The sequence below is a fragment of the Lipophrys pholis genome (assembly GCF_963383615.2).
Source record: "Lipophrys pholis genome assembly, chromosome: 16".
Classification (NCBI taxonomy): Eukaryota; Metazoa; Chordata; class Actinopteri; order Blenniiformes; family Blenniidae; genus Lipophrys; species Lipophrys pholis.
Window position 1 is genome coordinate 11,124,869 of NC_137634.1, and position 15,675 is coordinate 11,140,543.

At 42.6% G+C, this 15,675-nt stretch overlaps 2 protein-coding genes across 3 annotated transcripts; both read left to right on the forward strand.

Moving 5' to 3' along the window:
* The first annotated feature begins 1,232 nt into the window (after nucleotides 1–1,232).
* On the forward strand, nucleotides 1,233–6,916 carry wasf3a (WASP family member 3a). The gene is made up of 9 exons (XM_080482499.1): nucleotides 1,233–1,429; nucleotides 3,068–3,280; nucleotides 3,967–4,101; nucleotides 4,221–4,374; nucleotides 4,455–4,572; nucleotides 4,663–4,847; nucleotides 5,085–5,306; nucleotides 5,411–5,706; nucleotides 5,842–6,916. The coding sequence occupies exons 2-9, from the start codon at nucleotides 3,148–3,150 to the stop codon at nucleotides 5,997–5,999; spliced, it is 1,401 nt and encodes a 466-aa protein (XP_080338625.1). The 5' UTR covers nucleotides 1,233–1,429; nucleotides 3,068–3,147; the 3' UTR covers nucleotides 6,000–6,916.
* A 659-nt stretch (nucleotides 6,917–7,575) lies between these two features.
* Nucleotides 7,576–13,597, forward strand: LOC308121390 (V-type proton ATPase catalytic subunit A-like). Of its 2 annotated transcripts, none has more exons than XM_080482599.1 (15): nucleotides 7,576–7,789; nucleotides 8,240–8,338; nucleotides 8,665–8,793; nucleotides 8,947–9,161; nucleotides 9,241–9,378; nucleotides 9,459–9,610; nucleotides 9,698–9,860; nucleotides 9,995–10,103; nucleotides 10,186–10,308; nucleotides 10,383–10,497; nucleotides 10,672–10,735; nucleotides 10,839–11,042; nucleotides 11,455–11,549; nucleotides 11,821–11,992; nucleotides 12,107–13,597. In XM_080482599.1, exons 2-15 carry the CDS (start codon nucleotides 8,257–8,259, stop codon nucleotides 12,197–12,199), a joined length of 1,854 nt encoding a protein of 617 aa, XP_080338725.1. In that variant the 5' UTR covers nucleotides 7,576–7,789; nucleotides 8,240–8,256; the 3' UTR covers nucleotides 12,200–13,597. The 2 variants fall into 2 exon arrangements, with proteins under 2 accessions (XP_080338725.1, XP_080338726.1); XM_080482600.1 differs by having other exon boundaries at nucleotides 7,778–8,126.
* The last annotated feature ends 2,078 nt before the right edge of the window (nucleotides 13,598–15,675 follow it).

Below are 15,675 nucleotides of genomic sequence, written 5' to 3' on the forward strand. Positions count from 1 at the left end.
GGAACTGGGTGACAAAAAGGTGACACTGAGGTTGAATGGACAAAAACAGATGTGCAGGATACAAGTCATGATTTCAAGAGTACAAGAAAAACCTGAAGTAGTGAACATTTTTAAGCTTGTGAGACCATCAGAATCAGAGCACCTTCTTTTAAAGAAAAAGGGACAGTTTTATCTATTTTTATTCCGTGTTAATAGAGATCCATTCATCTTTTATGTTTCATGAAGGTCAGATACAGCCCTGAACAGGGCCAGTAAAAACTCCAGGTAATAGACAATCACATTAACATCCACGGGTAATTGGAAAGTCTTAAACGCATGATTTTGGACGGTGGGACAAACCCAGAGTTTCCAGTGAAAATCTTGACACACAGACTTGAACCAGAGATAATCTTGTGAGGTGAGAGAACCAACCACTTCTCCAGAGGACTACCTACAGATTCATTCATCATTTTTGTTTTAATCAGTTCAAAAGAAAAATGTAGTTATTATGAGAAAACAATGTGTTTATTTGTATTTCAAAATCAATATAATTATCATAATCATAAAAAGAACTATCATTTTTTATCTCCTAATTATGTCCAGTGACGTAGTCATGAATTCTGAAAGGATCCTCAGATTGACTTTGGGCTTTTTGGACTGAAGTTTGCATGAAGGCAATGTGACTAGATCATGTGCGGGTGTAACAGGGGATACTGGTTTTCAGTGACTATTGATAGTGTTAGAAATGTTTGTCATACCTTAGTTTTACTGTGATGATTTTGAGAAACTGTGATCCAGTGTTTTGATCAATTGGTCTACTTGCAGCACGAAAAGCATATAAAGGGCTGCGCATCGCCCACAGCTGAATGTATCATTAACTACATCATGTATCCTGCATTGAGTTCATATTATGTAGAAGATGCTTGATTTGAATATTTATTTTAGTGTTAAGATGTCTGAAGGATGACAAGTTCTTCTGTATATCCCTGTTATATATATTATTATTTAATATATGACAGCTTTTCTATTCATAGGAATGATTATTCACTCCTTGATTTAATTCGATTTTGCAATCAGAAATTAATATCCAATGGGTAGAAGGTCGTTAATGGCTCAGCGTGCATCAAAATAGGACTAATAGATCCTGAAATAAAAGTGAGGCTTGTCAGAGGCCTGGCGCGGTGGCTGTGATTGGATGACAGGAGTAAATCTGCTGGCTAAATCCCCTCTGGGCTCAAGCTGTGAATTGTACTGCTGGCTTGTTTTCAGGATGAACTCCGCCCTGCAGACATGACTGTCACCGCTCGCAGGCCAACAGATTCTTGCTCGAATTTGGATAAAACCACTCGGACTCCACTTTGACAGCTTCTTCCCTGCGTGCTGACGTGGATTTGAAAAAAAAAAAAAAAAAAAAGAGGACGTGCGTCGAGCTGACCCAGAGGAAACTATGGTAGGCAGACATGGCAGTGTGTGTTCTGCCCCTGATGCAGTAAATAACCAACATTGTTTTGTTATTTTCTAATAAATCTTGGTGTCTGTTTTTGAACTATTGGAACAATTCATTTAGACGTGTCTTTCTATTTTTCTATTTATTCATTTCGTGATTCACCCCTCCTGAAAAAAGAACACAATATTTGAATGGATTTGTTGAAGCTGGCTGTGAATAGATCCAGTTTAGGTACCAACATGAAAAATGCAATAAAACGCCGGGGTTGTCCTTCATAACACATTATTCATGATTAGAAATATCCCGTTGAGCTGGGGAACATTTTGCTTGTTTGCGATGTTCGATGACTTGATTTGTTTGTAATCATACAAAGTTATGTGACTGCTGAAAAAAAACAACCAATATATTCTTTATATCAAATGACAGACAAAGTTTCTGCAAAGCTGGCTGGACGTCAGTCACATGAAAACTGTTGGAAATATTTCTCTGAAACAGAAAAGGTCTCGTCATGCACAGCTTCACTACGATGTGAGGAACAGGGCCCTGAATGTTTAACCCCTTGTCATCACTCATGCTGGAGATGACCCGATGGAGACTGATGGAGAAACTTTTGGATAGAGGGCGAAACGTCTCCGAGACGTATAACCAAGTTGACCTGACTTCAATGCTTTGACTTTGCCTCCGAGGTGGACAAATGAGAAGATGGTCATCTCGCGCCGTGCAGGAGTTTTAAACATTATGCATTAATAGTTTGTTTTTATCACTTAATTCAGGATGGAAATCTGTATTAAGCAGCATCACTTCCTTTCACCCCAGTTTCTGAAAGGAACTTTCACTGATGTTTGTTTTGATTTGATGTTTTGGTGGACAGATCATATGGACGCAGTCTGCCTCAGATTGTTCGTCAATCATGTTTCCTGTACGACATGATGGATGAATAGTATTATATTACACCAAGCTCAAACTTTTTTTAAAGCACTGTCCCCTCCTCCTGTTGGGTGCTAAAAAAAAAAAAAAAAAAAAAAACATAAATGTGCTTATAATATGCTAATGTTGCTTAAAAAAAAACTACTTATTGTTATGTGTGCTGGCAGACTTACACGTAATCCCAAACAATCATTCAATCCCTTGTTTGAAGTCTATTTATTAAAGGTGTGCAAAGTGAGCATCAAATTTGCCTAAAAATCGCCACATCTGCTGTCTACAATGCGTTCTTATCAAAACACGCGTGACTGAATACAACAGCTGTTGCTGAGCACATTAAATCCTTTACAAAAATGACCAGGAACATACAATAGGTGGACCACTTTGACAGGTGGTGATAAATTATGACTTTCAGCATCAAGTGGCTCCAAACCCTCAATGGTTTGATTTTGATTTTGTTACATTTGTCACTCTTTTTAAAGTAATCAAAATGCAAAACAAGTAATAACAGCTGTTCATACTTTGAATTTAAACGGTGAATCCAGTAAATTAAACACTGGCCGCTGTTATTTTAACTATATTTGATTCATTTGTTCTCTACGTCTAATCTACAGGTCAATGCACCAAATGCATCCTGTCATTGTGTGTCATTAGCACATATGTCACTTTGTGGAAAAAAAAAAAGGATTAATGCTTTAATTGTCCTACGTGATGCAGGTTTAAGCGTTCAGCGAGCGGCCGAGCTCGTTCCTCTGTCCCAGTGCAGCTGTGCGAAGGCCGAGATGTGAGACGGGATCATGCCTCTGGTGAAGAGAAACATCGAGCCCCGGCACCTGTGCCACGGCGCCGTGCCCGACGGGATCGGTAGTGAGCTGGAATGTGTAACCAACAACACGCTGTCTGCCATCATCCGTCAGCTGAGCAGTCTCAGTAAGATCACAGTTACACGCATTCAGCAACGTTGGGATCATGAAATGTTGACACGGTTGTTGAAGCATCGGCGGGTTCGTATTGCTTCACATTAAAATGTCAGACGGGCCACTGGAACACGATGGTATAGCAGAAGGTGAAGCGTGGCAACGTGAGGGCAAAACATTACCAACTGGAATGAAACCAGAACAGAAAAGATTTACTGTTACAGTTGTTGCTTTAGGATATGTGTAACGGCAGGAGGGAAATATAGCAAAACCGTGTATTTCAGGAAGTAAATTCACTCCTGGACATCTGGCACATGGGCGTGTGTGTGTGTGTGTGTGTGTGTGTGTGTGTGTGTGTGTGTGTGTGTGTGTGTGTGTGTGTGTGTGTGTGTGTGTGTGTGTGTGTGTGTGTGTGTGTGTGTGTGTGTGTCAGCGAGGTTACAGAAACCTCCAGCTTACTGTGAAGCTCAGTATGGGGCGGAGGCACAAACGCAGCAGCTCTAATGAAAGCAAACACATTAACATTAAGTGCATCTGAGCTGGAGGGACTGTCATGGGGTTTTTATATTAGTGTGCATGCACGCTTGTGTGTGTGTGTGTGTGTTTATGTACGTGTGCATGTTCCTCCACACAAAACCGAATCCCGCGTTTAGTAAATTGATTTTTATCTATTTTATTGGTTCTTCGATCTGGTTGCAGGTAAACAAGCGGAAAATGTTTTCGGAGAACTGTTTAATGAAGCCAACACCTTTTACACGCGAGCCAACTCTCTTCAGGATCGCATCGACCGCTTGGCGGTTAAAGTCACGCAGCTGGACTCCAGCGTGGAGGAGGGTTAGTTCAGTGTAGAGCATCTTCCTGCAAATAAAATATTCTGTTTTTTTTTTGTTTTTTTTTCCATTATTGCATTGTTTTAACGAAACTCTAATTCTCTCTCTCTTGTTGTTCATCAGTCTCTCTCCAGGATATAAACATGAGGAAGGGGTTTAAAAGTTCTGTGGTTCAGGACCAGCAGGTTTTGTCCAAAAGCAGCATTTCAAACTCAGTGTCTGAAATGTTTAACACCTGCGACAAGCCTCCTCCTCTCAGTTCTCTCTCGAGCTACAGGTACTGCGAGTGTGACAACAAGAGGAATGGCATCAATTTGCGGTCGTCATGTGTCACATGGGAATATTTTCTTCACATAGGGAGGACTCAACCGACGCGATGAAATTTTACTCGGACCCGTCGTACTTTTTTGACTTGTGGAAGGAAAAAATGCTTCAGGACACCGAGGACAAGAGGAAGGAAAGAAGGAGGCAGAGGGTGAGAGCGCGGCCTCTTCTTCTGCCTTACATTCATGTACTTACACACCGGGAGCTCGTTCATTCTTCGACTTTCCGCCCGTTTTCCCAGGAGCAGAAGCGATTTGTGGAGAGCAGCACTCTCCAGCGCGAGGTGAAGAAGGTGAGGAAGGCTCGAAATCGCAGGCAAGAGTGGAACATGATGGCGTTCGACAAAGAGCTTCGTCCAGATCACCGTCATCCGCAGACTCTTCGGCGAGGGGCTTCGTCTGAGGGCTCGCTCTCTCCAGACGGAAGGTCGGTGTATAATTTACTGCCACTGTCTCAGAAACAACAAGCAAAAGGAAAAGCTGGTAGAGTGAATTGAAAAGTGAATTGAATTTTTTTTTTGGAAAAGCAATAGATGCATTTTCCTGAATATGAACCCAAACGGTGATCTAATATTTGCCTTTAGGCTTCAGCTTTCATTTTGGACCTTAATCCAGCTTGTGGATGCGTCCGCATGAGAATCTCTTTCCTTCATTGCTCCTCCAGGCCTGACCTCTTCGACTACCCAATCCCTCCCGTGCCTGCCCACACCGCTTGTAACTACGCCAAGTCTCATGATTACGTGCCTGGGAACGCCCACCCGTCCCCACCTGTTGAGCATGAATACCACAGCATCGATGTAAACTACAAGAGGGTGACCTACGCCTCGCCAGAGCCTCATGCCGCAGACCGGCCCAACGGTTCAGCGCGATCGCCTGCTGATTACAAGTATGTCTGATTTGACGCTTGCGTAATACAGGGGAAAGATTCAAATATAATATCGATGTTCCAACATCAGCAATCCTAATCCTCTTTCTTCCGCCGTCACACAGCTCTGCCCACCCCCCTCCCGTCCCTCCCGGACCACCTATCCCATCAGCCCAGACGGCCTTTGGATTTCCTCTCCCGCCAATGCCAAATAACGGCGTTGTGCATGTCGGCCCAGGCTACCCGCTTCCCCCGGTGCCTCCTCCGGGGCCTCGCATGATCCCCCCTCCCCCGGGGCCACCGCCTCCACCCATCCCTCCCCCAGCAGTACCCCCACACCTGGCAGCACACGGCGAGGGCAGAACTGAGGGGAGGCCGGTGAGGGATGCGAGAAGTGACCTGCTGTCTGCGATTCGCATGGGTGAGCACCTGCAACGTCTGCTGCTTTACATTACGCGTCCGCTGTTGAGATTAATACAGATGTGGTCATTTCTGGCTGTCTGGTGCTCGCCATCACAACCTGTAACCTGATTTAACATGCACGTGTCCTAATCAGGCATCCAGCTGAAGAAAGTCCAGGAGGAGCAGGAACAGCAGAACAAACGGGAGCCGGTGGGGAACGACGTGGCCACCATTCTCTCCCGGCGCATTGCGGTTGAGTACAGCGACTCTGACGATGACTCCGAACTTGAGGAAAACGAGTGGTCAGATTGACCACACACCCAAAGGACAAAACACAACATCAGGGGTCAAGTTTTACTCTGCGGCCACAGAGAAACACTTCATTTGGCTCCATCTAGTGGACTCAGCACATCGAGCTGTAAATGTTCTACCTGCTGTTCATGAATTTCTATAATCATTACTTCTGCAAGAAAGTGAATGACCCGACCTTTGACACCATGGTTATGAATTAAATTATGATTCCAACTGCACACTATTGTGCAATTTACAGAAAGTAAATTTTTTTACACAGATATTCTCTTTTCTCCTACTGACAGAATGTGAGTAATTAGTATTTCAGTCTGGGCATTTTGAAGGTCCAAAGACAAAGCTATTTAGTAAAAACAAACTTCAAGCTTGAACACAAATTATCTACAAGCCTTTCTGACATGTCACTGCAGGAAAAAGCACAGCGATGAATAATACATAAAGTGATTGGCTGAACTCCATGTAGCTGCTTCAGTTTCAAGGTCTTTGCATTGTGCATGCTGGTTCACGGTCACAACGTCATGGCGAAGTGGAACACTCGAATAAAACAGAGCCATGTTACTAGTTGCACCTGTGCTATTAGTCTTTTTTTGTTGAGATGTGCGCTGTGGTGAAATCCTGTTAATTGTAAACAAGTACAGGCAGGCTTAACAGTTTATGTTTATCAGTTGGTGAAATATTACATTCCTAATAATGTTTGAACTAAATGTATAACTCCTCATTATGTGAGTGTTTGTTGATTAATTCCATTTGACATTTTTTTTGTAATTTCTACCTCAATTTGTAACCATTTCACTGTCCTACCGTACGTGTAGCGACTATCATGAGCAGTCTGAATACTGATACGTACTGCTGTTAGGTTATTACGTGTGATGTGTCTTTAAAAAATTGCGAAATGTAATAATAAAATGTTTACAACAGCTAAAAACTATGTGATTGTTGTTTTGTTTTTCGTTGTTTGACTGAGATGGTCCATATACAATGCAGCAAGCAGAAACACAGCTTAATGTAACTCACTTTTTTCTTCAATGGTTTAGTCAAACTGTCAGAGCAGAGCATGATGAATTATATTGTTCTGATGGAGAAAGGTAGATTACAATGAACTATTTTCCATGTTCCATTAAATAGAAAGTAGAAGTGATGCATGACAATATTGCAGAAACGAGTACAAACTTTTTTATGATATTAAGATTCAGTCAAGCTATATTTTCAGTTGCAATTGAAATCAAATAAGGCAGTAAAAAGACTAACTTGCATTACATTCTATCATAAAAACAAGAAATACAAAGTGATGTGACACGAAAATAGTCTAATTGAATAAAACAGCAGAAGATTAAGGGTAAAATGTAATGTGGAGGGAAATAAATTAAGGACAAATAAATAACTACACACACACACACACACACACACACACACACACACACACACACACACACACACACACACACACACACACACACACACACACACACACTGCAAGAAGGATAAATACCGTCGGATTAAAGAGAAAATAAATAATTGAATGGGAGTTAATGTCCAGCAGAGGGCAGTCGCGCACTCGATGGACGTGTGCAAACACGGAACTGATCGTCGACACTGAAACTGCAGCGCGTCAGACGCCATGTTGGCTCTACAGATCGTCCACTGCACTGTAGCATAAGCAGCCCCCAGAGCCAGAATGGAGACATTTTCTTCCCGTGACAGTCCGGTGCTCGGCAGGTGATTATAGCACAGTCAAGCTCCTCCTTTAGCCTGCTAGGGCAGAAAGAGACCTGGACGACTGTGTGGAATATAAGGTAAAACAATGACCCGAACGCGACTAAGTTTGACTGTTATGGCAGCTTTGTGAGGTCGAACACACTGGGTCGGCTGTCGTTGAAATAGCTTAACGTGTGCTTGGCGAAGATGAAGATGAAGGCTCGTGTTTGCTAGCTAGTCACCTGACTTAGACGCGCACACGCACAAATCAGCTTTACTCTGGCGTGTGTGTTAACAAACACATATTCAACGATCCACAGTGTTGTTTCATTCGCAGTCAGCTGTGACAGAGTAGATGAATGTTTCTCTAGTAGAGGTGGTGGGTGACGTTACTACTCTTGGTCATTCATTTGTCAGAAAACAAACAACCTTATAGTAAGTCTCGCTGTCATCATTAGGGGTCCAATAAATGGAAATATAATGACTGCGTGTCTGGTTTTATTAGAAACGACGAGGTATTACATAACGTGTCGATTATTGTTCCTCAGGGGATTTAGCAAGACAGATGGACACTTCAAAGCTTCCCAAGATCCAGGATGAGGAGCGAGAGAGCCGGTTTGGTTACGTCCATGGGGTTTCTGGACCAGGTATGGCTTCTGTCCCCACCCGTCCAGACTCTATGGTTATTTGCACAACCATTTTTTTTTATGTAAATTGATGATTTTCCTCAAAATCACAAAATCAATGGTTTATCCAAAGTATATATATTTTCACATAGTTTTTCCACTATATATTTCTTGCTGTTTTGCCTTGTTTACGGTTTTCTTTGAAGCAATGTCCACCACTCTGCTATAGCTGTTTTTTGACATGCACTTGTGCATGTGTATTACTTCAACACAAGATAAAAAAAAAAAAAAGAAGTATTAGCTTTAATATTTCGGTTCTTTCTTGTTTCGAACCTGTTCATTGACAGTGGTCACAGCGACGGCGATGGCCGGAGCAGCCATGTACGAGCTGGTTCGTGTCGGCCACAGCGAGCTGGTGGGAGAAATCATTCGTTTAGAAGGAGACATGGCAACTATCCAGGTCTACGAGGAAACTTGTATCCTTTGTGATAAAACTTTGTACCAAGCAATGTTGAAATGGTTCAAACTGAATTAACCAGTCAGAATCAAGAGCCGCTAGTCGATAGTAAATGGTGTCTTCTGTAGTTTCTTTGTTTTTTTGGGGTTTGGCCTTAACTTTCTGCTGCAAGCTGGTGTGTCTGTGGGAGATCCTGTGCTCCGAACAGGAAAGCCCCTCTCCGTCGAGCTGGGACCAGGAATCATGGGCTCCATCTTTGACGGTATCCAGCGTCCACTAAAAGATATCAATGACCTCACCCAAAGTATTTACATCCCCAGAGGAGTGAACATTGGTGCTCTCAACAGAGACGCCAAATGGGAATTTAACCCCGGCCAGAGCCTTCGGGTGAGGAGTTTGATTGATTGATTTTTTTTTTAACGGTTCCTCTTTTTCCGTGAGTCTAATTTGATGTTTTCTTCTCCAGGCGGGCAGCCACATGACGGGCGGAGATATCTACGGGATGGTGTTTGAAAACTCCCTCATCAAGCACAAGCTGATGCTTCCACCTCGTAACAGAGGCACCGTCACGTACCTGGCTCCTCCGGGAAACTACGACCTTTCTGTGGGTGAAGCATTCAAATGAGAAATGCTTTTCCATGTGGCTAAAAGATCAAACTAATCTTTAAGTCCCTTTGCATTCAGGATGTGGTTCTGGAGCTGGAGTTTGAAGGCATAAAGGAGAAGTTCACCATGGTGCAGGTGTGGCCAGTGCGACAAATTCGCCCAGTAACGGAGAAACTACCAGCCAACCATCCACTGCTGACCGGGCAGAGAGTCCTGGATGCACTTTTCCCGTGAGTGTCGCTGTAGTATTCGTTGTGGTATTAATCGTGTGCTGAAATCAAGTGTCAATGAATCTTTATGTCCGTCCTGTGCCACAGATGTGTGCAAGGTGGCACTACGGCTATACCAGGAGCCTTCGGATGTGGAAAGACTGTGATCTCACAGTCATTGTCCAAGTACTCCAACAGTGACGTCATTATCTACGTCGGCTGCGGAGAACGTGGAAATGAAATGTCTGAAGTGCTGCGGGACTTCCCCGAGGTTGGCAATGGGACAGAGCTTTAATTCAACATTATTAAGATTCCTGCCTGATGGGCTGTGTGCTCCAATGCTTTAAAAAAAAAAAGTTTGTACGTCACCCCACTTCATGTCACTACTGTCTTACTTTCCTTCAGCTTACTATGGAGGTAGATGGCAAAGTTGAAAGCATCATGAAAAGAACAGCCCTGGTGGCAAATACCTCCAACATGCCTGTGGCTGCAAGAGAGGCTTCCATTTATACAGGTACAAGACTAAAGTAACTTTACATCCTGTTTTGTTTTCGTTACAAAAGTAGTTTAAATAATGCAATTTTTTTCTTTTCTAGGGATCACGCTCTCTGAATACTTCAGAGATATGGGCTACCACGTGAGCATGATGGCCGACTCCACGTCTCGGTGGGCCGAAGCTCTGAGAGAAATCTCTGGAAGACTGGCTGAAATGCCGGCTGGTGAGTTTGTTTTCGGGCCATTGTTGTGAAGGCTCATTGAGCAGTACTGATGTCGTGAATGTTGCCGGCTGCAGACAGCGGCTATCCTGCCTACCTGGGTGCCCGACTGGCCTCCTTCTACGAGCGCGCCGGACGTGTGAAGTGCCTGGGGAATCCCGAGAGAGAAGGCAGCGTCAGCATCGTGGGAGCGTGAGTCGTTTTGTTCAAGCTATATCGATGATACGGCCTCGATGGCGAAGTTACTGCACAGGCTTTTCAATTTTGAAAGCTCAGTTTTTAAAAACCCAAACACTTGCAACCTCGCAGAACAAAACTAGAAAATAAAGTTGAAATTATCATCCTGCCTTTAATTGGTTTTCTCAGCGTGTCACCCCCTGGTGGAGACTTCTCAGATCCTGTCACTTCAGCCACACTGGGAATCGTTCAGGTAAAGTATCGTCGCCTTTGACTTCAACGTAATTCACTTTGCATTCGGTATTTCATCCTTTAACGGGATATGTTGGGGGTTTATTTTTCTTCTCTTTTTGTAGGTGTTCTGGGGTTTGGACAAGAAGCTGGCCCAGAGAAAACACTTCCCCTCTGTGAACTGGCTGATCAGCTACAGCAAGTACACTCGAGCTCTGGATGAACATTACGACAAACATTTCCCAGAGTTCGTTCCTCTTCGCACCAAAGCCAAAGAGATCTTGCAGGAGGAGGAGGACCTTGCTGAAATTGTGCAACTTGTAGGCAAGGTGAGGCAAATTTGAGCGGGGCACGAGAACGGCGCCTAAGAAATGCTGGAAATACACCTGCTGGACAATGTGATAACAAAGAAAATGTGTGACTGACTGAGCAGCCATGAGAGGTGCAGGAATCTGTTTAAGGTCATCGCTGCTTGTTATCTGTCTGTAGGAATGTTTGGTAATTTAACCGGTGCAGAAGCCAAACATTTTCAATGTCGTTGCATCTGTATGTCTGATAAAGCGACTCTAGATGTTAGTATTAAAAAAACCCACTTGATTTAATCCCTAAAAAAAATTTTGGGGCGGGTTGCATGATGCATTTGATGGTTAAAATCTACAGGCAGTAAAATTGTTTTCTTTTTGGTTCAACAACTTCTGGAGAAAGTCTAAGGACTGATGTTTGTGTTTCCTTTCTTTAAAGGCCTCTCTTGCAGAGTCTGACAAAATTACTCTGGAGGTGGCGAAGCTCATTAAGGACGACTTCCTGCAGCAGAATGGTTACACACCCTACGACAGGTAACACGTCTTCAACAGCCGCAAGGAAACAGTGACTAACACTTTTTCTAAGATCCATTTTCTTGATTATGACATGAAGGAATTTTATTTTGAAGTTCTTGAGGGCTGCATTGTGGTGTTGGATAAAGTGGGTATAGAAAATGGATCGGACGGCGTTCTCTTGAAACTTTAGTCATGAGCCACAGCGATATCGCTTCTTTTAAATGCATCACTCTTGCAGTGCCTTGAGTTTTGTACTGAAGCGACTGTGTTTTTCCTGTCGTTCACACAGGTTCTGCCCCTTCTACAAAACCGTCGGCATCCTGTCAAACATGATCGCTTTCTACGACATGGCCCGGCACGCGGTGGAGTCCACCGCTCAGAGTGACAACAAAATCACCTGGGCCATCATCAAGGAACACATGGGAGAGACCCTGTACAAGATCAGCTCCATGAAGTTCAAAGTACGGGATCCTTTTCTTCCTTTTGTTGACAAACATCATGCTCTCTGTTTTTAAAGCATTTTCCAGAAGTTGAGATTAATTCTGGCCCGTTTGTGTTTCCATGATTTATTTCAGGACCCTGTTAAAGACGGAGAGGCCAAGATAAAAGCCGAGTTTTCCCAGCTGCTGGAGGACATGCAGAATTCCTTCCGGACCTTGGAGGAGTGAGCTTCCTGCCGCTCTTCGCCTAAACATCCAAACCCCAGTGCAGTGTGACATAGTGCAGATGAATTGGCCCGTGTTCTGAATGTCTTCCTCAGTTATGTGAACTCCGGTGTTTCTTGATGTTTACGTCCCCTTAAACATTCCTTGACCAGCACAAATTTCTCTTCAATTTAATTTTCCCATTTTTGACTTGCCCATTAAAACGGAATCATTTGGAATTCCGCTCCCAGACGCCTAAATAAAAATTAAATTCCTGAGCAAATCCAGAAGCGCCTCGTCTCAGTCCGTCACACGGCACTTTCGGATGATATTGTAATTGAATCCAGTGGGCCCCAATCAGGTGCTCCACTTGCACTCAGCTACTCGCTGCAACCAAGAGTGGAAACGGATGTTTCTTTCCCCTCAGATGTGACAGTGATTATTACAGATTAATAATGAAATGGGAACATGCAACTAAATAAAGGGACAGTCACTGACGTCTATCAAGGGGTTTAAGGCATTCCTCCACCTTTTACCTCGTACGTGTGATCGTGATGTTGTGAATTATATACTTGATGATGTTTATTCAAATGTGAATGGATGACTGTTAGTTTGTGGTGAAACAAATGTTTCACTGTTATATCCGTGGTACATTGTTGTCTCCTGAAATAAATGTAAAGAAAAATGACAAAGTTTCTCGTTTGGTTAGTTATGTTTGGTTTTAAGTGCTCTGTTCTGGTGTGTTTTCAAACTTCATGATAGAAGCGAGCTTGTCTACTTCATGACTTCTCATACATTCAATAACAGAATTTGAACTGCAGGGGGCGCAACTTGAACATTGCAACTGACTGAAAAGCTCTTGAAGCTTTGCATTTCACAGTAATGCAAATCTTCACATAAATATACATAATATTTCCAATGTGCCTGTATATTTAGGCTAAAATAATTTCCTCTTTTCAATTGTAAGTATTATTAATTTCTTGGGGAGACAATTTCCTTGAAATTCAGTTTGAGAAATGGAAGTCATACAGTCCGTATTTTTGGCAATTATCAAATATGTAGAAAAAAATAATCTTTGCCTTTTTAGGTAGGGAAAAAACAGTTTGAACTCTTTGCAACATACTATTAAAGCATAATATTACCATTTCAAAACTTACCCTTCTGAAACATATGTTGGATAAAGCAGAAGAGGAAACAAGAATGCAGACCAATATAAGTATGTCTTTCTGCTGATCGAGGTACACGACGAGAAATATAAAGAACTGCCTAATGCATGAAGACAAACATGAGTGTCCACATTACTGGGGTCAGATAGTCGTGGATTATGCCTCAGGACAGAAGACACTGTGGCAGATTAAATCAATAGATGACCTGTTTTTTTGTTCAGTGTCATTCCTCATACAAATAAACATTTACTGCATCATTTTCAAATCACTTTTCTTGCCCAAAGTGTTCGTACACGTAGATGAGCAGAGCGATTTTCCCATCAGACAGGCACATTTACCACCGTTATTCTCTTGTCCACTCCGTTTACTAGTCATGCTTTGTTTGCTGCACACGCAGCATCTCAGCAGTGTGCTGATGCGTAATCTTCAGCATGTGATGTCGGTCCAGTCCGCAGCATTAAATCCTCCAAAATAGATTAGAGCCGCTATCTCTGGTTCCGGCCTCCATTAAGACTAATGGAAGCAAAACCCGCAGGAGCAAGAGCAGCAACTTTTCTCTGCATTGATTCAGTCCAGCCAGACGCAGAGCAGTGCCGACATTAACATTTCACTACGTCTCTCTTTGTAAAGACTTGATGGGCTGTGTGTGTGTGTGTGTGTGTGTGTGTGTGTGTGTGTGTGTGTGTGTGTGTGTGTGTGTGTGTGTGTGTGTTTACCGTATATGTAATATGAGGATTTGTCATGTTTGTGGGGACAAGTCTTGGCTCTCCACCCGAAAATCATTACATTTCAAGGTGAAGGCACGTGTTTGTAGCTTTAAACCTGTTGGAAATGAATGTAAGTCAATGCAATGTCCTCAGAGACTGCTGAACACAAGTCTATATGCTGGGGAGCATATTTATGATCATTTCTTTTTTTGTGTGTGAAGTCATATTTAGGATAGGCCAGTGTATGACAAGTTTGGAGTAAAGCATGGCTGCAGCATCAACCTGATCGCTTTGAAGACTCGCTGTAAGGTTGGCTATGGATTCAGTGAGGTTAGTGTTAGGATTAGGTCATTTGTATGTAACAGTAAGTCTGCAGGAAATGAATGTATTAAGTCAATGAATTATCCCCATTCCAGATAGAAACATAAAATATTGTATGCCTTTGTTGCCAATAATGGAGGAAAAATTTTAATCTATTACAAACCAAGCAGGATGACTTCGGAGCCACTAAAATACTTAAAACTGAGTCAGTAGATCCCTTCAAATGCTGCGTCTTTAGTTTACTTAATGAAATTCAGTGTTTCCGTCTGTCGTCAGACAACATTGTTCTTTCCCATATTTACTAAGCTGCCATTTCTGATCTGCAGTTTTTAAAAAACTGCCTTTCACTCGAATGTTGACTCACTCAAACAGCAATGCTTCACTCAGTTTCCATTGTGCCGTGCCAGATTTGTTTATTGAAAAGAATCCACAAAATAATCCACGCGCTTGGCACTCTCACCTCACAGCCAGGATGACCTTGTTTCAGTTCAGTCTGCACCCGCCTGTTTGAAGTTTGCATGGCCTTTGCTTTTAAGGTGGTCTTGCCAATAATGCAATAAATACAATAGTAAAATATCTTTTTACAACCATGACTTGAGAGTGTTGCAGAGAATGTATCGTCAATAAAGGAATAGGATCACTATTACTTCCATTACACATATTATTGATAAACAAACAGCACAAAACCTGCAAAAAAGTTTATTTCCAACAAAAACAGCCTGTTTATGTACTAATTCATTATTAGCTGCAGTGATTACATGTTAATGCTACTTCAATCATGCAATGGATATTACATTATCAGCAGAACTGTATTGCGATAATTAAGCAAATATCATATTGTACTATTTACAGGTATTACGTTATGGGCTTTATTACATTCAGAAATTCAGAATCATTACATTATTGGCAGGTAATATATTGTTGGCCATAATTACGTTGAATGGGCAGAAGATAGAAGATAAAAGTACGCATTATTTTAGAACAAAGAGGTTGCATTGGCCCACTGTTGAAGTGCTCATGAGCTGGATAAGTGTGAGGTAGGTGATTCGTCTTTGGGGCCTGTCAGTGCTCTGACCCTCTGACTCGTCGCACTTATCAGAGTCACTGTCAAAATCCAGTCACAAACATAACGCAACGCATAGAAACACAGGCAGATGCATTAACACCAAGGTTGGAGCCTGCTGCTTTTAAACACACGCGCACACACACACACACACACACACACACACACACACACACACACACACACACACACACACACACACACACACACACGCACACACGCACACACGCAGAGAAACTCTTC